This window comes from Stenella coeruleoalba, assembly GCF_951394435.1.
Source record: "Stenella coeruleoalba genome assembly, chromosome: 5".
Classification (NCBI taxonomy): Eukaryota; Metazoa; Chordata; class Mammalia; order Artiodactyla; family Delphinidae; genus Stenella; species Stenella coeruleoalba.
In genome coordinates, this window is record NC_137150.1 from 130,175,752 (window position 1) to 130,202,025 (window position 26,274).

Genomic DNA, 26,274 nt, shown 5'->3' on the forward strand with positions numbered 1-26,274 from the left:
ATAGCTAGTGGGAAGCAGCTGCATAGCACAGGGAGATCAGTTTGGTGCTTTGTGACCACCTAGAGGGGTGGGTTAGGGAGGGTGGGAGGGAGATGCAAGAGGGAAGAGATATGGGGATATATGTATATGTATAGCTGATTCACTTTGTTATAAAGCAGAAACTAAGACACCATTGTAAAGCAGTTATACTCCAATAAAGATGTTAAAAAAGAAAAAAAAAAGAAAAAGAAAAACTCCACAAGAAGAACTTTACCATAAGCACTTCTCCAGATCACTCCTTTTTTCTCATTGGTTTAAGTCAGATCACATGCTCCATTCTGAACAATTCACTTTCAGTAGGGATTGGGGTGCCAGATTCAATCCTGAAACCTGGGACATAGCCATGCTGATATAAAGAAATGATTGTGGGTAGTTAAGAAGAGATAAACAAGCAAAATTCAGTTCTTGTGGGAAGAAGAGAGAGGAGAAAAACAACTATGAGGGCAATGAACAATAGGCTACCCACATGCACTTACATATTTTCTTTCCACTTACGTATTTTCAAATGTAGATATATGCATTCCCCCAAGCAAGAAAACTGAGTAAGCTATCTAGTTATCATATCCAAATATAAGCCTATGATATCAAGGAGTCCTCCCTCTCAGGTATTTCCTACTCATGATACTGCCATGTTTCCAGAAGTTCTCAGGACACTTCTATGAAAACAGCTGGCCTCATACTGATCAAATAGAAGAAAGAGAATGACACCTCAACATTATAAAATGACTCAGAAATTGTATTCCTTTTATTATAATAAAATGCATATGTGGTTAATTTCATCCATACGTAACATGTTTGTTTCATTACACAGGTTACTGCAGTCAGTTAATATTGTAACCTCAGAATTCCATTAGAGCTTGCATAAGTCTGTAAAAGGGTCTTCTAAAAAGTATTTTGACAGTTCCTTCATGTAAAACAGCCAATCTAGTACTTGCTGAAGCATCACTGCTGTCTCTGGAACTTTTGTTCTTGGATCTGACCCATGATTAGTTTAACCAAAGTAAGATATCCTGATAAGGCTGAAATGACCACTCATAGAAGAGTTTAGGATAATCTCCTGCCCAAACTCTGATTCCACTTGCCAAAAATTCCAGGGAACTAACTCTGTATTGGCAGATAATTCTTCCAATCAGGGAATCTGCTTCATAAATTAAATACTTCTTTTTAGACAAATAACAGTAGATTTGGAATTCCCAACAGACATCTTTTAAAAAAATTAGTAGTAAGATTTATGAACTGATATCAGATTAAATGAGTTTATTTGAAAGGAAAAGAGATCTCTTGTACTATTTTTAACTAGAGAATTAAGGGGGAAAATAGAAGAAAACAGAATGGATACTCTCTGAGATAAACTATTTTAATATTAATAGGATTTTAAAAAATTATCATTTGTCTATGTAGTAGAAAATAGACTCCAGTCAGATAATAGCTGAGATTAACTTTGAGGGATATAACTGTGAAGTCACAGTCTAGAACCCTTAAGCTGATTGATCAGCAGTAGAAGCCAGATATACAAGTTGGTTGGTAACAAGAAATTTGGCAGATCCTAGAAGCCATGTATGCTGGACGGCAAAATCTGGATCCATGGCTCAGGGAAGGGAAGCCACAGATTCCAGAACCCAGGGGTCTGAAGCCACGGGATCCACAGCCTAGTGAGTAGCAACTTCTAGATCCATAGCCCAGGCAGTAGCCTCTGCTGGACCCACAGCTCAGAGATCCAGTGTGAGTTGACCAGCAAGGAGTGCAGGGAGTGGAGGTCCTTGGATAGTAGCAGAATATCTGGCAGGGACTGGACACCACATGGTACACCTGGCACCTGGTGGGCTCATCACAGGCCTCCTGACACCCACTGTAGAGAGAGGAGCCCAGCAGGCAGGTGCTAGGAGAGCAGAGGTCAGTGTTGTAGACCAGGTCGCTGGGCTGGAAGGAGCCTGGGTAGCGCAGATAGCCTCCAGGGGAGCGGGACGAGAAGTTTCCTAGGCAGCAGTTGTAGTACATGTTGACAGGAGATGTGAGTTCAGCTGAGTTACTGTGAGATGTTCTGATATCCTTGGCTTCTCCCAGCCGTGTTTATATATATATATATATATATGTATATATATATATCTCCTCAGTACACTGGATGTGATGCAGACCCTCCCTGTTCTTGTGCATGTGTGGTCATGAAAACAGTCAATTAACCTAGGTTATAATTATCACTGAACACATTCCTGTGTTTTCTTAACTGCTGTTCAATTATTCTGCTTTATAGAAGCCACTCTGCTTCTTTCTCTCTTTTTTCTCTCTTTTTTTTTTTCAGAAATTAGGTGTGGTTTGCCTTCAAAGACGTTGGTCCTGATGCATAAAGATGGTGCCCTTGCTTCCTCACTGAGATTGACTGACTTTGTGCCTGAGTGTGTAAATTGTGACTCCTAACAGTCATAAGTACCTCCCTCTCAGATATTTATATATGTTTTATGGAGCCTTTACTATGTGTAAAACATTGCAGATTGTGGGATCATTTAATCCTTGTAACCACCTTATGAGATAGGAATTATCACCCATTTAACAGCCCAGGTGTGACTACCTCCAAAGCCAGCAGGAAGAGCAATGTTGTGCTGAAGCTTAACCTTTCAGCTCCCAGACTCACGTGCACAATGAATACCGAGGTGAGAAAAATATTTCAATGTGATAACATTTGCATTCTGTCAGATGTGCCTACCTATACATTCTTACCTCTTTTATGGAAAACCAAACACAGCCACCAGATTCCTAATGCTTTCGGTTATTTTTTTTAGCATTCAAAGTTACCATGGAGATGGTTATTTCAAGCTCTTCTTCTATTTGTCCTCTCATTTAGCTTATCATTAAGCAACTCATGTTTGATCCTGCATGGAGTTATTGAATTCCTTTTCCACGTGACACAGAGATTCTTTGGCAAACACGTAGACTATCACTGAGAATAATTGCTGAAAACTAGTATACTTTGAGTGAGTTGACTACCAATGAAATACATTTGCAACAACTTGAATTTTAATAGTGTGCTAACCTTTGCCAACTCAGCTGGGAGTGAGAAATGAGACACCTTAGAGAGTGATTCATTTCACTCCTTACTGAGCTTCTCTTTTGTTCATCGTTCTTGAAAGACAAAGCAGCAAAAAACGTACTTTCATATTAAGTAGTTAAAATTAACCTTATCACTATAAAAAAATCAATGATAGAAAAGTCTTAGAATTAGAAATGTCTTTTTTCTCACTTATTGTAATATTCAACTTCTGCCTTAAAGCATCTTTTAGAAATTGGAAAGCAAAAACCTATTTATGTAATTTGATGTTTTCTATTTGCTTCCTGGTGATTCTTTTCTCTAATCTTCTACAGCATTTGCTTATCTGGCACAATGGAATAGTCTGCCCATTGTCTTGCTTGCAAATTTCTACCAGATGTCTTGCTCGCTTCCCCAAATCCTTCTCATCCCTCAAAGCCAAAATCAAATTCCTCATGTCTGACAGGTGTTCATCTCAACTGTTTAAACTCTTCTGCAATAAGTATATTAGTATCATATTAGCTATCCATTTGGGTGAACAAACATACACACACACACACACACACACACACACACACACACACACGGAGGAATTGGAAGAGATGTCTTTTGAAATGGATTGTGCAGACTGAGTAACATTTCAGTCGTTTGAACTTGCAGGACAGTCACATACATTGTAAGAGTGGAGTACGCAGAAGTTCCTCAGGATCAACAACAGGGTTTAATTTTCTTTGATCAAGCATCTGGCACACAGTGAGTGCTCCAAATTATTTATGAAATGAAGGAATATATCAAATCATTAACTTTTTATTTTTACATTCATTTAAAATAAGTGCATGCACACTAATTGTCTTTTAAAACTTACTTTTAATACAACATTGAGTATAAATATCTCTTTCATAATTAAATATAATCCCCAAATTAATCATAACCAGTTTAGTGCTTAAGGTTACCCTAGATCTCTGCCCCTCACCTCCAGGCCAAGCAAAGTTACCTTTGTGGCCTTGATCAATCATTCCTTTCTCTGTCCAACAGCTTCATCCCCATCCATTCTAATGGCTCTGTTTTCTCAGACTTACAGACATAGCTAACCAACTTCAACCCAAAAATCTTAGTGTCATTTCCTCCGTGATTATATAGCTCTTCTTGTTTTTAAAGACAAAATTCTCTAAAGATTTGTGTGATCAGTTTGTCAACTATCTAAATTCTTATTGTCTTTTCAATAACCATGTTGTTTTTCTCTGGTTTAACACTCTTCTGAAATTTCACTGGTATGGTCAGCAGTGACCTTTATGCTGCTAAATGTGGACATTTGGGGGATGATCCTATGCAAATGTTTAACCACATTTATCACAGTTAACTGTGTCCCTGATCTTGAAATATGTTCATCTATGAACTTCTGTGACATCACACTCCTGATTTTCTATCTAACTTCCACCAAATTCAATTTACCATTAGTTGGATTCCTGTTTTTTGAGGCTTACTGCTGATCTCACCACTTATTTTCTCTGTAGGGGAGGTAGCTCCCATTCATGACTTGAAATACTGTCCATATTGTGTCATTCAAATGTATATTTCCAGTACACACCTCCTTTTATTAAAATTCTAGATCCAGATATCCAATTACTAGCCATTTCCATTTAGAGATTTTATAAGGCTGTCAAAATTGTATGTGTATAAAATTGAACTTTTATTCTTCCCTAGGGAGAAAAAAAATATTTTTTTCTCATCTGAGTAAGCAGTATTTTGAAAGACATAGTAGTTTAACTCAGAAACTTTGGAATCCTCTTAATATATGCAATCCACTCTAAATATGACCCATTCTATTTTCTAAACTTATCATAAATCTCCCCAGTCCTCTTTCTGCCTTCCTTCCAGTCTAGGGTTTCTCAACTTTGTCATCATTGTCATTTTGAACTGGGTATTACTTTGTTGTGGGGAGTATCCTGTTCATTGTAAGATATTTGGCAGTGTCCCTGGCTCTATCCACTAAACGCCAGTAGCACATCACACACAAACACACACACACACACACACACACACACACACACAAACACAAACACACACACACACACAAATTATGCCAATTAACAATGTCTTCAAAAATTGCTTGAGGGCTAAAGCAGTTCTGGTGAAGAACCACTGTTCTAGTTCAAGGTAGTCTCCTTTCTTGGTGGAACTACTGAAAATGTTCAACATTGCCTATTTCATTTTCAAAAAAATGTCTTCTCCAATCTTTTCTCTCTATCTCTGCCTGATCAATCTTCTTAAAACAAAAATCAGGTCCTGTCACTGTCCTGATTAAAACTTCTCCATTGTTTTCTAATACACGTATGATAAACACAAATACTCTACATGGTTTGTAAGGTTGCATGATCATGCCTCTAACCTCATCTTCACACCATACCCTTTCCCTCTCTCCCAAACACACTGCCTCTGTTCCATAATTAACATAGCTTAAGCTTTTTCCTACCACAAGGACATGCTCTTTCTTGTGCCCTGAATGTTCTTTCTTCATCTGGATAATTAAGATAATTAAGCCTTTCCTTACTTCTTAACCACCATATCCTAGAATAAATTAGGTTCTCCTGTTATGATAGCTATCATCCCTGTAATTAATTTCATTATTTTTATAACATATTTATTTTTTAGACTGTCTTCTAGGCTAGAGCAGAGCAACCAAAACAAACCAGTCCATGGGAGTCAGTTACCATCTGCTGTGAGACAAATAATGTATGTCAAGTAAATGAGTGTATTGCTTCCTTCATTAAGAACTCCTACATGATTAAAAGATGTTAGCTTAACTAAATCATAGGTTTGATAACACCATTGATTCACCTGGTCTATGACCCTTCTTAAGTGGCACATCTCTGACTGTAATCTCTTGGGAGAGACAAAAAATATACTCTTTGTTGTTCAACAGTGAATCCTCAGCTCAAGAATAATCAAAGTTACATAGTTGTTTCTCAACAAATACTTAATGGATAAATTAGGGAATTGATGGGATTATCATCACCTATCTTCTATCTTATCCTGTCTCTCTCCCTCCAAACTTTTGCTTGATCCACATATACCTTTGGATGTTTCACAAAAACATTAAGCCCCGCAGAGGCTCAACTGCTCTCCTAAGCCATCTCCTGAATTAGAACAACTTCTAATTATTTTGCACACTATTATAGTTACATTAACCCATCTATGCAGTTCTTGGGATATATCCATGACTTCCCTTTTCCTCACTTCCCATATCTGATCTTGGATAAGCATACCTTGCTATTTTTTTAATCTCCAAAAATGGTAAAATCCTTTGTTTTTCTATCTGGCCATAACTCAACTATTTGTCTGTTATTATAGGTGGTCTCCAGAGCCCCTGGTCTTGCCTATCTCAACTCTATTTCCTATGCATTTCTCACAATGTTGTTTTTTTTTTTTCCTAAAGTCTATGTTGGTCTTTTCAAACTCGAATTCAATTTCCTAAGTCTTTAATACAAATCATCTTATGATCTGACCCCCAATTAGTTCATACCTAGTGTCTCTATGCCCTAATTTTATCTTCAAAGGATACTAGATTGCTTCCACTTAGCTTAAGACTGAAGGCAAAGAAGTCAGTCAGGTAAGAGGATCTTTTTTCAAGAAGCTCAGCATCAGTGATGAGTCTTGGAAGAGAGAAGATAACAGGCGGGACCAGAGACAGACAGGAGCCAGATGACAAGGGGCTCTGGACATTCTTCAGAAGTCCAAAACACTTTGAAAATCAAAAACATCCTTTAGAACTAATTTGGTGGTGAAAGAAGGCATTCTCTGTTCTCTGGATAGAATGACATGATCAAACTAATAGAAACTGTGCATATACTTTTTTCTTCCTCTTCTTAGTGTGGATATATTGTGCCTCAGAAATAAACAAATATGTTTGATTATAGGGTTTTTTTTTCTCCCAGATACTACCTGGGTTATTATATTACATACAGTTTACGCATTCTATTATCATTCTAAATTCTGAAAAAACTGGATTCCAAAACTCATCTGTCCGCATTGGCTTGGACAAGGGAATGGGGATCTGTAACAATGAGAAGCCACTGATAGATTATAAATATGGACATAATTAGATCAAATTTGCCTCCTACTGAGATGACTCTGTCTGCAGTGAGAAGAATGGATTGGAGGGTCACATAAGAGTACGAGTGGACCCCGGTTGGGTTCAGACCTGGCAATGTGATTTAATAGCCTATATTCTTAACTACAGTGTTTGACTGCCTCCCATAAAGATGGTTATTAAAGCTCTACAACATGTGTTAAATGAGATGAGAAGGGGGCCTCAGATGGCACCCTGAGAAAACCTTACATTTAAGGAATTGGCAAAGTAAGAGGAGCCTACAAAAGACTGAGAAAGAATATCCAGTAAAATTTAAAGAAAATTGGGAGTGTAACAAAATCAAGGTGAAAATGCATTATAAATAAACCAAAGAAGTCAAAAGTATTCAATGTTGGAGGGAGGTCAAGTTAGATGGTCCTCCTAGATTTTAAGCATGTCACTATCAAATATTATATATCTATATGTGTATCTATATCTATCATTTTGTTTTGCTTTGTTTTGTAATTTAATATGGAAATGACCACAGTTTCAATAGTGCTCAGTACATTGTAGAAGCTAAAAAATAAACCCTTGTTAAACTAAACCATCTTTTCCAACTTTCTCAATATACTAACATGGAATTTGAAAGCTATAGAGAGTCATTTCAAGTGAATTCAGCAAGCACACATTAGAGCACAAAACACTGTTGTGGGTGGTGAGGATGAGCAGGGGACCAAGAAAGGGCCCTATCCAAAAGAGATATGCCTTCATCTGATTCTGGAAAATGAGAAGTATGTTAAGAGAAGATAGGTGACTTTAAAATGTGTTACATGCATGTAAACCTAATCACTTTTGTTCTTCTTAAAGATCCCTCAGCTACTATATAAAGCCAAATAGAATCTTATGCCCTTTGCATTTCACATGTTGTGAATTATTTTGAATCTTATGTTTTACATAGGAAATAATAATTCTCTAATTAGAAGTCATTTTAAACTATAATATTTTCCTACTTATACAAATGGATTGTCTTAGCTCTGGTTTTACAGATTGCTTTTTATAAAATCAATGACCAAAGTTATCCAAGTAGTAATTTTTCCAAGTAGTTAAAAAAATGCAACCCCAGTCAGCCAAAAACTCTTTAAAAAATTCAAGGAAAGATGAATGTGTTTGAATTCCATGAAAATTTATTCAATAACAACATTTCTGTCACATTGTAGGAGAACAAGAACATATGAAATAACCTCATGATTTCTTTTATGTGTAACTTCTTTTAATATCTAACATATAAAACTCTAAGGTGGTTTCCCAAGTTTGACTACTCTGATTGTGTAATGATGACAGAAGTAGTAGGTAGTTGGTGGTCAGTCCATCCTGAAGTGGGGATTGTGGTAAATGAATAAAATAGAAAACAGAATTTCATGTAGAAGCGTGAAGAGGCATTAAGCTGCTTTACAGAAGCCAGGCTTCTAGGCTGGTCTATAGTAAGTTGGCAGGACATCGCTAGTAAGAAAGTAGTTTGCATGGCAGAACCTGGGAAGATAATTCAGGTTTTGGGAATCAGAGGATTGACAATTTAAAGACTGGGAGCCATTGAATTCATAGTGTCTGGAAAAACAGATCATTTATGGCTGCTGATGGGCTTTTAGCAGCTCTCTTGAGAGTCATTAGAGAGAAACTTTTCTTGGAGGAGACTGGGAGAACAGAGGTCAGTGAGTAGACAAAGTGGCTGAGGTAAGACGGGCCACAGGAAAAGACTGGCTAGACCAGGAATTCTCTAAGAGAAAAGGAAGAGAAGTTTCCAACCTAGCAGCTGTGACATGTTATCACTACATCTACTTCATTTGTTAACAGTGTCAGAGAAGGTCTGAGTGTTCCCTGCTGGCCTAGAGGGCTTATGTGCTCTCAACCTGTGAGTGAGATGTTTTTGACAGCCAACCTCAGTATCTTTCTATACTACAATTTGCATAAGAACATCTCCTTAGTGTGTTGTCTAATTACAATCAAATAGATTAACACCATGATAAATATGCTTACTTGTATTTTATAGCCAAAAGACAGTTTACAGTATTGCCTTGGACTTGAGATGATTGTTGCATGCTCAGAATAATTGGTCATCATTGCTGGTTTAACTTGTGACTCAAAGGGTCATTTACAGGATGCTGAGTTACAGGTCTTTTCTTTCCTCCCTGCTTTTCAGCATTATATTTTATTGCAATTCTTTGCTCAATCATTCCCAATGTGGTGTCCCATATTATAAAGCATGTACTTATGCTCAGTAACAACTGATACGTGTGATATAAATGGTGCATAAAAGACAATGATATCATTGCCTGATCATGATACTCTGTAAGAATCAAATGTTTTATGGAAAAATAATTCTGCTTAGCTCTCTTTACCAGCTGGATGAATATGGAATGCCTCATATAAGTGGACTTAAATTATATTAGAAAAGAAGATGGAAATTTTAGCCCAAATACTTTTAAAAAGTAATCTACTATCAAATGTATAGCATGTAAATTTTGAATGGCCCCTTAGGGGCTATGTTTATAAGCAGTAAAGCAAATACCAAATTATTTTCTTCAAGCCCATTGACAATTGCTGAACAAATAAAAAAATTTCAAAGCAATGTTTCAGATAGTCGCATTTCTGTATTATATGAGGGTGGGCATTACACCTAAAGATCCTTGATTAACCTAACTATAGGAATTTGGTGGCTTGAGGGTAGACAGACATTAGTGAAGACCAAGAGTTAAAGGCACAGAGATAAGATTGCCCAGGAAAATCACAGTATAAAAGAAACATTAAATAAATAAATAAATAAATAAATAAAGGATTAAGAAAATGCTAAATTAGTTTACACCCAAGGTAAAAACTTTATATAAAACTTATATAAAGAAAATGGATTGGGCTTCCCTGGTGGCGCGGTGGTTGAGAGTCTGCCTGCCAATGCAGGGGACACGCGTTCGAGCCCTGATCTGGGAGGATCCCACGTGCCACGGAGCAACTGGGCCCGTGGGCCACAAATACTGAGCTCTGTGCATCTGGAGCCTGTGCTCCGCAGCAAGAGAGGCCGCGACAGTGAGAGGCCCGCGCACTGCGATGAGGAGTAGCCCCCGCTTGCCACAACTAGAGAAAGCCCTCGCACAGAAACGGGGACCCAACACAGCCAAAAATAAATAAATGAATAAATAAATTAAAAAAAAAAAAAGAAAATGGATTAAAACATATTTATTTGCATGTTTATGAGTTTTGAGAGGGAATGGAGTATTCTATTGTATACTTTATTGTGTATTTAAAATGTTTAGGAATTGAGAGCATAAATAGTTGGTTTTGGGCCAAATGAAAGACATGATGTTTATGGCTCATCAGAGAGTTAGGTCAATGGAGCCATACACATTTATTTTTTTGGACATAAGTTACATACATTTATAGTCTAATAATAGGTAACATTTATAGAGTGGTTTCTGTATTCAAGGAACTCTTCTAGTTGCTTCACATATCTTATCATTTGCTCCTCATTGTAATCTTGTGATATAAATACTATCATCATCTCTATTTTACATTTAAGGAAATTGAATATGTACAAGACAAATATCCAATAACTGTTAGAATCAAGGGATTCAAATATACATAGTGTTTCTTCTTAAATCCAGTTTAAATGAGTTCACTCTCAAAGCAGACAAACTGATGTCCAAGTAAAAAAAAAAATATTATCGAAATGCTTACATATTCTAAGGACTCACTCTGAAGCATGAAAACTCGGAAATTTTCTAGGTGGGGAAACCAAAGTGGGGACCCAGACTGAGGCATTCTGAGGATCAAGTGATCTCATTATCGGGAGGGTGGCAAGGGAGCCCAGGCCCAGGTTGGGATGTCAGTTGGTTAATAGACAGGACAGCACTGATTCCTTTGTCTTATTAATGGGCTTGATCCCTAGCAACTCTGTACCTAATATCAGATGAGCTATCCTAGTTGCAGTTGCATTTTGGGAAGAAGGAGTCACTGCTAATAAACACGTTATGACTTACCAAAGAGGCTTGCTATTCAGGAACCGTGTGCATAACAACAGGCAAGAATTCTTTGGACAGTATCAATTCTACATTGTTTCAGCAGGTTGAAGGCAATGGGCCTTTATTCTCTACTCATATTGGAAAGACTTCAAAGTTCAAGAAGCAATGATAATAACTTATGGTATTCATTTGTTTTGAATTTCAAGACCATTAGTAAGCAATTTTCTGTTTGGCATTCCCAAGAGAATCATGATAGAGACATGACTGGTACTATTACCCCCAAAAATAGAATCTGCTGGGCTAATGTGTGGAGCTTTGTTTCCATAGTCATGTTTTTCTGACTTCAGTGTCTCTCATCATATGCTACAGTGATTTATAGAGATTTATCCAAAGTAGTGTCTCAACTGGTAAGGACCCTTTGAAGGAAGGTTTGAATATTTTTTGCCTGTTTTGCTCTCACCCAACATAGCAATCAGTGAAGATTTAGGCAAGAAAATATATTAAACTAGTTACAAGTAAACTTTGGAACACATTTATTTTTCTCCATGTTTGAAAAAGCAGTAGTTGTTTTGCTCATGTTTGAAATAGAGATGCCCTTTGCATACATTTTGAAATCTCAGTAATGCAGACCAAAGCTTATTGTATGCTCTTCCTGCTTGCTAAAAGGAGATTAATATGTTAACACTAATTGCCAAATATATGATAATCACATCATATATCAAGGGAAATGGGTTCATATGAACAAAGACGTCTGAGGCACAATACCTTCCATAAATTCAAAATCTAAACACTCCTACTCTTCATTACATAATTCTCACATATATTCCTCATAACAGCTCTATGAATTAAGTAGTATTATTTTCACTTTTCAGGAAAAAAAGCATATTGATATGTTAAGTAATGTGTAAGAAATTATTTTAGTAAAAACTTTATAGAGCCAGAAAATGAGACCAAATCTCTGTCTTCAGATATTTCATTACCCAAGCCTACCTTCTGTTTGTTAAGCCACAATATAAAGCTAACAAATGCTGAGGACCAAATGCATGACACAGATGAGTCGAAGTTTTATTGCTAAGCTCTTGAACACTTAAAAATAGGATTAAAATGGAGAAAAAGAGGATAATACCCTAGGCAAAGTGTTAAACCACATGACAAAAGGTGTTGGGTAGGAAAGTAAAGGCAAGCCATTTTAGAATTCGCACCACATTCTTGTCTAGAATTTGAAAATGAAAAACTTGCTGGGTAGAATTCCATCTTATGACTTCAATAAAGACAGACTTGCTGCACAAAGCATTCCTCCCCACATGTCGACAATCGATTAAGAGAACGTTTCCACATCACTATCCCAGAATGAAGTTTGTAGCTCCAGAGGATGTGCTAAATGTGGTTTGACTGTTTGTTTTTCTTGCTTTACCTCGTGCAATAATAGACCGTGAAAAATCACCCTAAAATTGTTGAAGCGAAAGCATTTTTCAAATTTGGTTTATAAGCTGGAGAAGATGAACAATCAATGACACCGTTTCACCTTGCAATATCCAATATTCATCCACAGAAAGTGTAGCCCCCTGGAATCAATTTTATGGTCAAGACATTAACCTCTGTGGTCATTTGCCCAGCAGGAAGAGTAAGCTGTTAAAAACACAGAATCAGCCACTATTCACTTCTTTTTATGATTATGAGTGTGATAACAGCTTCCTCTTCAATTACGTGACTGGGATTATTTTTCTGGTAAAGTACCAAAAGGAGTGTGTATTTCAAAAACAAATTTAGTTATTATCTCTTTTCAGAAATTCCCTGAAATGAGAGAAATAACTCATTACCTGGAGTTTGGATTTTGATTAAAATTAATTTTTACTAAAAATTACAATATTATCTGGACCAAAAAACTTAGGAAAACTCATGCTGTGTCTCTGCCAATTTCACCATGGAGAAGTGAGGGAAGGAAACACTAATTCTCCCTTCTTCATTTGGAAATTCACGATATGCTTAAGCATAATTAAAAACTCTGAAAGGGGAAGAAAGCAAACCTGATTAACTTGGTTAGTCCAATATTCATTGTGTAAATGCAAACACTGTATCTCATCTACTAATATCCCTTAAGAATAGTGTTCCAAGAAATAAACATTGTCAAGTGGGACTTCAGTTATTTGGGATTGATGGGAGTGGAAAGATTTGACTGATTCCATCAGGAAACAAAATAGAGATTCATGGGGAAATCTTACAAATTCTGAAATAGACATGAATGGAACATGGAAGAAAAGAAAAACTCTGGGCAATGTCTAATCCTTTCACTTTATTCCCAAGGCCCACATTCACCCTTAGCAGATTAGGAGCTCCCATACATCAGTGATAACTGCATCCTGTCACTTTAACTGACAGACTTTAGTATGCCTATATGAATGTTCCAGAAACATCCATTATACAACTTATAACACATTTTGCCAATCAATAGCCTACTTATGTTCTCAACATACAGTTAACTTTCATTAAACATTTTTTTAAATAATTAGGTTTTTTTTAAAATAAATAGGCTTGCAGAAATTTGCAAAAATAGTTCATAGAATCCCTTTAAACTTCACTCTGCTTCCCCCAAAAGTGACATCTTATCCAACTGTACTACAGTACAAAAACCAGGAAATTGACATCACTGAGATACTGTTAGCTAGATTACAGATCTCATTCAGTTTTACCAGTTTAAACACGCACTCATTTGTGTATGTGTATAGTTCTATATAATTATATTTCATGTCTAGATTTCCCGTAACCATGACCACAATCCAGACGAAGAACTGTTTCTTTAATGGTTAACTTTTTAATGTTAGGAAAATTAAAAAGTGTAATGAATCAGAAATATGGACCTCCATTTTGCTCTTCCATATTTAAGTATGTTATTTAAGTTAATTAAATCCGAGGTTTTTAAAGATGAGTAAAGCTGACAGTAGTAGTGTAGGGATTGAGGTGACGTGAGGGATGGAATAGGGCAAGAAGTCAAAATATTGCACCCCTATGTAATCATCTTTTCCTCCAAATTACAAGCAGGTGCAGTACCACTAGAAAAGAGTACACTAATAAAATAGACTAGATCCTTCTATGATATCGTGTAATTTCTTTTTTCTCCTTAGTTTCTATAATGAAGAAAAAAATGATGTTTACACTGTTGCAATACATCTATTACTATGTTTTACAGTGAGCATTACTGATTGCACATTCTGTTGTCAGACAAAAGAAAAAAAACTCTGAGACTTTGAAATGAGAGACATTGGAATGAATTACCCTGTGGCCGATCTAGTTCATGTTTCAGGGTATTGCCCCTTTTCATTGTTTTTCATCTCTTGTATAATTCTATACACTGTAGAAAATTGATAATAATGCAAATGATTCTTGTCTGTTAAAATAAAAATGGTTTCTGTCTAGTGGAGTTTCATTGATTTTTTCCTCTGTGTACAGTAACCACTTTGTATCTGCCTTTGTAAATTTATTTCAGCATCTCTGACAGCCTATATAAGTGTGTTCTTTGAGTTCTCTTTGAACCAGTCGTGGCTTCTTAATGGTGACCCCCTCATTCATTAATGAGTTAAATAAAATATTTAATATGTGTGTTTTTCATTTGCATGAAGATCTTGATTTTACTTTTTTGAAATGTTCTGTCTTAACACTATTATGTTTTACATTGCATCACATTTTAAACATTTTCCTTCTGTTTTTCCCTTCCTGGACAACATAGAAGAATTTAAACTATTATGGGGGACATTAACAGCTCACCTCTCACATGCCACTATTAACCTACTATTATCATATAAAATATGGATATGTCAGTAATGTTGGACTATTAGGGATCACAGATAATCAAGGACCATCTCATTTTACATATAAGGAAGATGATATCCAAAGAAGTTAAGTGATGTGTGTATGATCAAAATCTTTTTTTTTAAATATAATGTCTCCATTTCTTTTATTTATTTATTTATTTATGTACTTATTTATTTATTTATGGCTGCACTGGGTCTTCGTTCCTCTGTGCAGGCTTTCTCTAGCTGCAGAGATCTGAGGCTACTCTTCAAGTGGGGTCTACTTTTCATTGCGGTGTGCAGGCTTCTCATTGTGGTGGCTTCTCTCATTGCAGAGCACAGGCTCTAGGCACATGTGCTTCAGTAGTTATGACACACAGGCTCAGTAATTGTGGTTCATGGGCTTAGTTGCTCCACAGCATGTGGGATATTCCCAGACCAGGGCTCGAACCCGTGTACCGGCATTGGCAAGCAGATTCTTAACCACTGGGCCACCAGGGATATCCCTAAGATCAAAATCTTGTTAGCAGAAGAATCAGAAATAGAGCCTAACTCCAAACATATTTTTTACTTTATTTTCCTTTACATGGCATCATAAAAAAGATAGCAAATTAAGAGATTTCAGAACTCTAATCTACCTATAGAAATCCTATAAATAACCACATTCTTATAAGTTGAAAATTTAGCATATATTTCACAGGAAAAGAAATATTTATTTAAAACCCAGAGTATTCAGAGAATACACCAGAATACACACACTAATGAGAGTTTTGGTGCCAATGAGATAAATCTCCACAATTTCATTTTTCTCTGTCATTTTCTACTTGCTTGTAAGGATCTAATTCATTGCAAAAATAAGCCTTGATATAAAACATTCTAAGATTTAATAATTTTTAGTGGATTAATCAAATGGAAGTGTTAAAGGACAAAGGCTACTTTTCTCTAAGTACATGGCTACTTGTCCTATTATAAGGGGGATCTTAAAACAAGTACAGTTGATCCAGGAGAAAGACCACAGTCCAGTAAGAGAATGTTCATATTTGACAACAGTTGATTGTGTAGGAAAGGTTTAACATCATTAGAATCTTGTGTAGCCTTTGCATGAAAAATTTGATCATGCAGCAGTTTGATGAGTAATCCATATATACAGACTACTTAGTAAAATATACAAACAATTTATAGAAGAAAGTGTGTTCGTACAGAATGGCATTATTTTGTTCTTTTTTATGTCTGAGTAATATTCCAATGTATGTATATATCACATCTTCTTTATCCATTCCTTTGTTGATGGATATATGTATATGTATAACTGATTCACTTTGATGTATAGCAGAAACTAACACAACATTGTAAATCAACTATACTCCAATAAAAATTAATTTAAAAAAATAAATAAATAAAGGGAAAGTAGGTTGGGCAGCAGAAACAGAGTCCACAACCCCCAGTTGGCAACCATTGTGTCCTTAGACCAAAGACTCCATGTCAGGAGTTTGGCAGGGACTGTAAAATGCAGCAGTTCTCAAGTGGCATGCATGTGACAGCCAACACAGGGCATGATTAGAGAGCAGAGGTATATGCAGACAAGGACCAGGGCTAGGGTGAGGACAGTGGAGAGACTGAGGTGCAACACTGAAGGATGCCATCACTTGCACAACCCTGAAGTGAGTGTCCCCATAAGAATGAGATGCTCCTGGAAACCAAATTGATAGGATGAGAACAAACATAGCAGGACACTAGGATATCAGAAGATCTCGAAGGGCACAGTTAGGGGAATTCCCAGAGCAGCACTATGTAAGACATGGTGAGAGGTATAATTTCCTGTTGAGTAGCTGGGTAAAGTATTTTAAACTTGAACTGTAACTCACATTCTCTTGGAGTGCACTGTCTCTCAAGTTATAGACTGCATCCCTAAACTCTGCCCTGTGTGTGTTAGCATTTTATTAGACTGCTATTTGCAACTGAATGAGTCCCCACTCACATAAATAATCACATTGATTTTGCAACCTGAGAAAAACATGAGCACCCAAATCATTCCTGCATATTAGATCTGAAGGTTGATCATCGACTTCTTGTCACCCCAAACACAAAGCTCAGGTTTTTTCAGTCATAAGTGTTGCTTCTGTCTCTTTTCCTGGACCTGTAGGGTTAGGCAATCGCACTTTTAATGATTATGTAATTTCTTACCTCTCATTGTCCACATCTCACAGTTTAATGAGAAAAAGATCTTGCAGTTTTCCTCCCTAAACCCCACATCATATTCTTTCAAGCAACTGTGCCATAGCTTATGTAGTTGGCTTTTCCTAAAGGTCTCTTCACACTCACCCTTCACACAGACCCTTCCCACCAAGATAATGGGAGTAAATTTGTCTCTCTCACTAGATGTGAACTAACTCTTGGAAGACAAAGGTCTTGGTTTTTTCTAAGTTCCCTTGTGCATTTTTCAGAGAAGAACTCTAGGTAAGGTTAAAGTTCAAAACATATCTAGTGAGCTGAGTTCAGAACAAAGAGCTGATGTTAAAGGGCATTAGACTTGGGGTAGTTGTGAACGACCAGAGTGAGCTGGAGAGTCAAGTGCCCTATGTCACTCTGAGCATTTTTGTAACGTCTGATAGATCCCAGTCTTCCCTTACACTCTCTGTCACCATCATCCAAGTCAGTCACCCACCTAATGTTAGCTGGTACCTAGAGGGGGAATGTGGAGAAAAACAGAGTGTACATAGGTGATGGAAAATCACTGGGAGAGAGAGAGAGAGATGGGAATGGGGAGGGTGGGAGGGATAGATAAGACAAGAAAAATGGGAAATATAGAGAGATATTAGCAGTGATGTGATACTAAGAAGATATTGCAATGCAGAAAATGAAGGATGCAAAGAGTATTCATCTTGTCTGATCCCTGCAATCTTCACACTATACTTTGAAAAGTTTAAATATTGAGACATTCTAATGTATGTATTTCCTCTCCTAAGTTTTGGCTCCTTGTTTCTATTTTTGACCTCTCACCTCAAAGATTCCTTTAGAATGGGAAATTCTCCAAGTCATTCCAGAACTAGATCCTCTATGTCACTGGGTATCCCTTCCTTCCATCTTGGGTTGTTCTCAGTTTTAAACTTTCCTCTCTACTCATCACTCCTTGGTGGGCCTTGGGCCTTACTTTACTTGAAGTTAGAAGCTTCTAGTTCCATTAGGTTTGCTGAATGTGTTCCCAGGACTTTCTCATGGGCCATGCTAGTATGACCCCTTTGAATTCATTTTCCCAGTGGTTTCTTTAGTCCACATGTTACTCATTCCACATTACTTCAAGAAGAATTCTTGCTCAATGCTAATGGCAATAATGCAGACACACAGGATCTTTTCATCTTACTAATAAAAAATTTAACTGCTTATTTATACAAAAGTCAATGAGTAACTCTGCACCTAGTAACGATGCACCTAGTAACTCTGCACCTAGTAACGATGACACGTTACTATTAATTATAATAATAATTATGTAATCATAATTATTACATTAAATGTATGTAACAGAAATCTTATTTTATTTTAATTAGTTTAAACCAAAAGAAGACTTTATTGGTCCATATAATCAAAGTGCATGAAGGACTAGTAAAACTGGCTTAAAGGATGCTGGGAACCAGAGACTCCTGGATCAGCAGGAACCTTTGTGTCCCTCTTCTCTATTTCTTTATTTTCTGTCTCTTGAGCAGATTTCTGTACACAGGGGACCTGGTTCCCACATCCCTATGCTGAGCCATGATTGTCTTTGAGTATAAGTGAAAAGAGGCCCTCTTTTCTCAAATTCACTTAGAAAAAGCTTGAGGACGAAGGAAGGCAAATTAATAAACATTCATAGCACATGATTGGAGCAAATGGTAATCTTTTTTGTTTGTGTGTTTTTGTTTTTGTTTTGCAGTACACGGGCCTCTCACTGTTGTGGTCTCTCCCATTGTGGAGCACAGGCTCCGGACGCGCAGGCTCAGTGGCCATGGCTTACGGGCCCAGCCGCCCACCCGCGGCATGTGGGATCCTCCTGGACCGGGGCACGAACCTGTGTCCTCTGCATCGGCAGGCGGACTCTCAACCACTGCGCCACCAGGGAAGCCCGCAAATGGTAATCTTTGATATTTATTTTCCCACTCATGAAGAGTTATTACTAAGTATGCTATGAAAAAGTTTTAATTGAATTCTGGCCACACATTTAGCTGCTGAGACAAATAACTTGTTCAAATGAAAAAAAACCCAGAGTGTATCCTGTCTCAGATCTGAATAGATCTCCCTCTCTCTCACACGCACAGACACACACTTAATAATCCATTTCCTGTATATTTAAAGACAACCATAATGCCCTTCAACCCATGGTACTTCATATTTTGTCTTTTTCATACCAATATATACAATTTATACAAATATTTGTTATACTATAACTATTTCATCACCAGAAGTGACATCTTCTGCACAAACTCTAACTCAATACTGTTTTGAAAATGTAAAATCAAAATAATATATGGTTGTCGGCACAAGGTGTCCTTCTTGAAAACATAATGAGAATATTTACTTAATTATGGGCATACTCAATAATAAAAATCCTACCAGTTTTGTTGGTGGAAGACACACACACTTGTTAGCCCTTAGGCAATGGAGTGCCCAGAAAATTTCCCATGCACCAGACTTGACACCATTTCCTGAAGAAATCCAAACCCATTCCTAGAAAGAAGTACTCTGAAGGCCTGTAGACTCAGAGATAGATTATAAATCAAACTTAAAACCAATAAAGAACAATGAGAACATATCAGTTGCAAGAGTGAATAAGTTTATTAGGTCAAACAAAACTGAGTTTCCATGTATCTTGTAAGAAAATATTTATGTAATTCTGAACCAATTGTTTCAATAAAATTACAGACATGGACTCAGTATTTTGGTCATTCATTAATCTCACTGAAAGAACTAGTCTGTCAGCCAGTGCTTGATGCTAGAGAAGGGATGAAGGCCTGATGGGGAGAGGAGTTAGCTAACATTTCTGAAAAAGGCTATGATAACAGTTTTAAATAGAGACAAACATTTTGCTCACAGGGTCTGGAAACTCAGAAAGTTGACCTACAGAAGGCTGATCTATAGGTTGCCCTATAACCAGAAGATTGAAAGCTCCTAGAAGCCAAGTATGTTGGGTAGTAAAATCTGGATCCATAGATCAGGGAAGGGAAACCATGAACTCCATAACACAGGGGTCTGAATACACTGGATCCACAGCCCAGTGAGGAGGAACTTCTGGATCCATAATCCAGGGAGTAGGAGCTTCTAGATCCATAACCCAGGGAGCAGCCTCTGATGGACCCACAGTCCAGAGACCCATAATAAGTTATCTGGAAGTGTCTGCAGAGCATGGAGGTCCTCAGGCTGTAGCAGGACATCAGGCAGGGACTGAACACCACACAGGAGGGCTGGCAGGTGCTGGGGGAGCAGCAGTCAGTGCTGTACACAAGGTTGCTGGGGTAGGAAGAGCCACAGGAGGAGCCTGGGTAGCTCAGGTGGTCCCCAAGGGAGTGGGAGAAGTTTCCAGAGCAGCAGTTGTAGGACATGGTGACAAGAAATTTGAGTTCAGCTGAGTTACTCTGAGGAGACTCTCTGAGTTTTAACGTCACGATCTGGACTTCAAGTATATATTACTCTTAGACCTGGATGCATCACTGTCCAGACAGATGTTCCCTCCTCCTTGCTCACCATTTTAGACGAGCATACCTCTCTAGGTTATTGCTTCAATTTAATTTATCACATCATCACATACTTAATTATGCTTTAAGCACTCAGATAAACTAAGAAAGAAACTACTCAGTTTCTTTTCCTTGGAATTTGCTGTGATTTGATCTTCAGAGTTATAGGTGATAACATTTTCAGATATCCTCCCCTTCTTATCCATGTGTGCAGTGTGTTCTGGTATTACCAGGTAGAGTTACATAAATTTTCCTTCACTTCCATTAGGTATTAAGAGCATCAGTAGTTATTATTCAAAATAGTTTAGTGTTTCTTCAAAAGGGTATGATAATGGATTTCTCCAAATACTAACTATATTCAGTAGTCTCAACAATCTATCAATTGAACATTTTACTCTTTTACTATTTGGATAAATTCATACAATTCCTGAGGAATCTGAAAAATAATATACATTTGTATATATATATACATATACGTACAACTGAATCACTTTTCTGTACACTTAAAACTAACAGAACATTCTGAATTAACTATGCTTCAATAAAATATCCATATAATTTTTTAACATCTTTATTGGAGTATAATTGCTTTACAATGGTGTGTTAGTTTCTGCTGTATAACAAAGGGAATCAGCTATATGTATACATATATGCCCATATCTCCTTCCTCTTGCATCTCCCTCCCATCTTCCTTATCCCACCTCTCTAGGTGGTCACAAACCACCAAGCTGATCTCCCTGTGCTATGTGGCTGCTTCCCAGTAGCTATCGATTTTACATTTGGTAGTGTATATACGTCCATGCCACTCTTTCACTTCATCCCAGCTTACCCTTCCCTCTCCCCGTGTGCTCTAGTCCATTCTCTACGTCTCTGTCTTTATTCCTGTCCTGCCCCAGCTTCTTCAGAACATTTTGGGGTGTTGTTTTTTGTTGTTGTTGTTGTTGTTGTTTTAGACTCCATATATATGTGTTAGCATACAATATTTGTTTTTCTCTTTCTGACTTACTTCATTATGTATGACAGACTCTAGGTCCATCCACCTCACTATAAATAACTCAATTTCATTTCTTTCTATGTCTGAGTAATCTTCCATTGTATATATGTGCCACATCTTCTTTATTCATTCATCTGTCAATGGATACTTAGGTAGCTTCCATGTCCTGGCTATTGTAAATAGAGCTGCAAAAACATTCTGGTACATGACTCTTTTTGAAGTATGGTTTTATCAGGGTATATGCCCAGTAATGGGATTGCTGGGTCATATGGTAGTTCTATTTTTAATTTCTTAAGGAACCTCCATACTGTTTTCCATAGTGACTGTATCAATTTACATCCCCACCAACAGTGCAAGAGGGTTCCCTTTGACCCACACACTCTCCAGCATTTATTGTTTGTAGATTTTTTGATGATGGCCATTCTGACTGGTGTGAGATGATATCTCATTGTAGTTTTTTGGGGTTTGTTTTGTTTGTTTGTTTGTTTGTTTTGTGGTACACGGACCTCTCACTGTTGTGGCCTCTCCCGTTGAGGAGCACAGGCTCTGGATGCACAGGCTCAGCGGCCATGGCTCACTGGCCCAGCCACTCTGCGACATGTGGGGTATTCCCGGACCGGGGCACAAACCCGTGTCCCCTGCATCGGCAGGTGGACTCTCAACCACTGTGCCACCAGGGAAGCCCTCATTGTAGTTTTGATTTGCATTTCTCTAATGATTAATGATGTTGAGCATTCTTTCATGTGTTTATTGGCAATCTATGTATATTCTTGGAGAAATGTCTATTTAGGTCTTCTGCCATTTTTTTGATTGGGTTATTTATTTCTTTGATATTGATTTGCATGAGCTGCTTGTAAATTTTGGAGATTAATCCTTTGTCAGTTGTTTCATATGCAAATATTTCCTCCCATTCTGACGGTCGGCTGTTCATCTTGTTTATGTTTCCTTTTCTGTGCAAAAGCTTTTAAGTTTCATTAGGTTCCATTTGTTTATTTTTGCTTTTCTTTCTCTAGGAGGTGAGTCAAAAACGATCTTGTTGTGATTTATGTCATACAGTGTTCTGCCTATGTTTTCCTCTAAGTGGTTTATAGTGTCTGCCCTTACATTACAGTCTTTAATCCATTTTGAGTTTATTTTTGTGTATGGTGTTAGAGTGTTCTAATTTCATTCTTTTACATGTAGCTGTCCAGTTTTCCCAGCACCACTTACTAAAGAGGCTGTCTTTTCTCCATTGCATATTCTTGCCTCCTTTATCAATGATAAGATGACCATATGTGCGTGGGTTTATCTCGGGGCTTTCTATCCTGTTCAATTGATCTATATTTCTGTTTCTGTGCCAGTACCATATTGTCTTGATTACCGTAGCTTTGTAGTATAGTCTGAAATCAGGGAGGCTGTTCCCTCCAACTCCGTTTCTCTTTCTCAAGATTGCTTTGGCTATTTGGGATCTTTTGTGTTTCCATACAAATTGTGATTTTTTTTGTTCTAGTTCTGTGATAAATGCCAGTGGTAGTTTGATAGAGATTGCATTGAATCTGTAGATTGCTTTGGGTAGTAGAGTCATTTTCACAATGTTGATTCTTCCAATCCAAGGACATGGTATATCTCTCCATCTGTTTGTATCATCTTTAATCTCTTTCATCAGTGTCTTAGTTTTTTGCATACAGGTCTTTTGTCTCCTTCGGTAGGTTTATTCCTAGGTATATTCTTTTTGTTGTAATGGTAAATGGGAGTGTTTCCTTAATTTCTGTTTCAGATTGTTCATCATTAGTGTGTAGGAATGCAAGAGATTTCTGTGCATTAATTTTGTATCCTGCTACTTTACCAAATTCATTGATTAGCTCTAGTAGTTTTCTGGTAGCATCTTTAGGATTCTCTATGTATAGTATTGTGTCAGCTGCATACAGTGACAGTTTTACTTCTTCTTCTCTGATTTGGATTCCTTTTATTTCTTTTTCTTATCTGATTGCTGTGGCTAGAACTTCCAAAGCTATGTTGAGTAATAGTGGTGAGAGTGGACAACCTTGTCTTCTTCCTAACCTTAGTGGAAATTGTTTCAGTTTTTCACCATTGAGAATGATGTTGGCTGTGGGTTTGTCATATATGGCCTTTATTCTGTTGAAGTATGTTCCCTCTATGCCTACTTTTTGGAGGGTTTTTTTGTTTTGTTTTGTTTTATAAATGGGTGTTGTATTTTGTCAAAAGCTTTTTCTGCATCTATTGAGATTTTCATATGATTTTTCTCCTTCAATTTGTTAATATGGTTTATCACATAGATTAATTTGTGTATATTGAAGAATGCTTGCATTCCTGGGATAAACCCCACTTGATCATGGTGTATGATCCTTTTAATGTGCTGTTGGATTCTGTTTGCTAGTATTTTGTTGAGGACTTTTGCATCTATGTTCATCGTGATATTGGTCTGTAGTTTTCTTCCTTGTGATATCTTTGTCTGGTTTTGGTATCGGGGTGATGGTGGCTTCATACAATGAGTTTGGGAGTGCTCCTCTGTCTGCTATACTTTGGAAGAGTTTGAGAAGGATAGGTGTTAGCTCTTCTCTAAATGTTTGGTAGAACTCTACTGTGAAGCCATCTGGTCTTGGGCTTTTGTTTGTTGGAATATTATTAATCACAGTCTCAATTTCAGTGCTTCTGATTTGTCTGTTTTTATTTTCTATTTCTTCCTGGGTCAGTCTTGGAAGATTGTGCCATTCTAAGAATTTGTCCATTTCTTCCAGGTTGTCCATTTTATTGACATATAGTTGCTTGTAGTAATCTCTGATGATCCTTTGTATTTCTGCAGTGTCAGTTGTTACTTCTCCTTTTTCATATCTAATTCTATTGATTTAATTCTTCTTTTTTTTCTTGATGAGTCTGGCTGTTTATCAATTTTGTTTATCTTCTCAAAAAAAACCAGCTTTTTGTTTTATTGATCTTTGCTATTATTTCCTTCATTTATTTTTCATTTATTTCTGATCTGATCTTTATGATCTCTTTCCTCTGCTAACTTTCAGGGGTTTTTTTGTTTGTTTTTCTTTCTCTAATTGCTTTAGGTATAAGGTTAGGTTGTTTATTTGAGACGTTTCTTGTTCCTTGAGGTAGGATTGTATTGCTGTAAACTTCCCTCTTAGAACTGCTTTTGCTGCATCTCACAGGTTTTGGGTCATAATTTTTTCATTGTCATTTGTTTCTAGGTATATTTTGATTCTGTCTTTGATTCCTTCAGTGATCTCCTGGTTATAAAATCCATATAATTATTGATATCCATTAATTTAGCTTAATTAAATTGTGGATTCATTGGCAGAGCACTCATCCTGCTTCTTCTATGATACACTTGGCTTTCTCATGTCTGAGCTCATGATCAGAATTAAGGGGTGCAGATAGCATACTGGAGTTCAGGTCAATGGATTGCCTTAAAAAGAATGGAAGCCTAATATGTTTCCTTGGAGGATGTTCTTTTAAGAAACAATAAATATAACTCTTTGAGAGAGATTTTGAATAGAAGTGTTTGCTAGACTTGAATATCTTCATGTATTTTCTGATACATCTGTCTTGTAGTAGGGATTATTCTCTGCTTATGCCCTAAATCAACTCATAGGTTTGTTTTGTTTTGTTTTTTGATGGAAAGACAGATTCTTAGCAGCAATTATTAATTTTTACCTTAAGAAAATTTTCAGAAATGGTTAACAGTTTCTGAAACAACTAACTTGAAATATTAGATCTACATGGGTTTTTACCATCCTCTGATGAACTTACACATAAAAAAAAATGTCCCAGAGAATTTTAATAAATTTCCTTTAATTGTTCAGCAAGATTGAAACAAAATTGAAGCTTGAACTATGATTTCCTTATGCAGTCAAGATTCAAATACTCTGCAAAGAAAAAAGCAAATGTAACTTGTCTCAGAAATGAATCTTAAGCTTACTTATACTAAGATACAAATGCCTAATAAAGCTTTATTTACATCTCAGAATATTTGCATTGGATAGTGTTCCAGAGTAGAATTCCATGATTCCATGCATCACTGGTCTTTATACATTTAAAGTATATTTTACTTTATAACCCAAGAAAGAGAAAAAATCCTGTATAATCCATACTTAGATTAATGGGGAAAAAAAGAAGAAGAAAAAGGGCTTTCGAAATCTGGTTTTGTGGCCATCTGTCTTCTTTTATCTTTATTTTTAGTTTTTTTTTGCTGTACACAGGCCTCTCACTGTTGTGGCCTCTCCCATTGCGGAGCACAGGCTCCGGACACGCAGGCTCAGCAGCCATGGCTCATGGGCCTAGCCGCTCCGCGGCATGTGGGATCTTCCCAGACCAGGGCACGAAGCCGTGTCCCCTGCATCGGCAGGCGGACTCTCAACCACTGCGCCACCAGGGAAGCCCTGTCTTCTTTGAAATCTAACATTTTATTTGGTTTAAGTGAAATGGCATTCACAATTGTTATTGGAAAGACAGCTCCTTAACTACCTGAAAATTAAGTTGCTTTATTCCAAAGCACGCTGCTTCAGAGCACTTAGTGACTTTGTTTTATGATTATCTCTCCCATGCAGAATCCAAAGTGTGGCATGCATCACATGAAGTGCCCTTGTGCAATACTTAAACCATCATTCTGATTCACTGAAGTAAAATAAGCTATGCTTTATGAAT

General features: G+C 37.1%; 1 protein-coding gene across 1 annotated transcript; it reads right to left on the reverse strand.

The window, feature by feature from the left end:
* Window positions 1–1,530: 1,530 nt before the first annotated feature.
* On the reverse strand, window positions 1,531–20,498 carry LOC307186409 (uncharacterized protein; the record flags this gene model as incomplete). The annotated part of the gene is made up of 3 exons (XM_079921456.1): window positions 1,531–2,060; window positions 17,559–17,610; window positions 20,016–20,498. 3 exons carry the CDS (start codon window positions 20,496–20,498, stop codon window positions 1,531–1,533), a joined length of 1,065 nt encoding a protein of 354 aa, XP_079777582.1.
* Window positions 20,499–26,274: the final 5,776 nt, after the last annotated feature.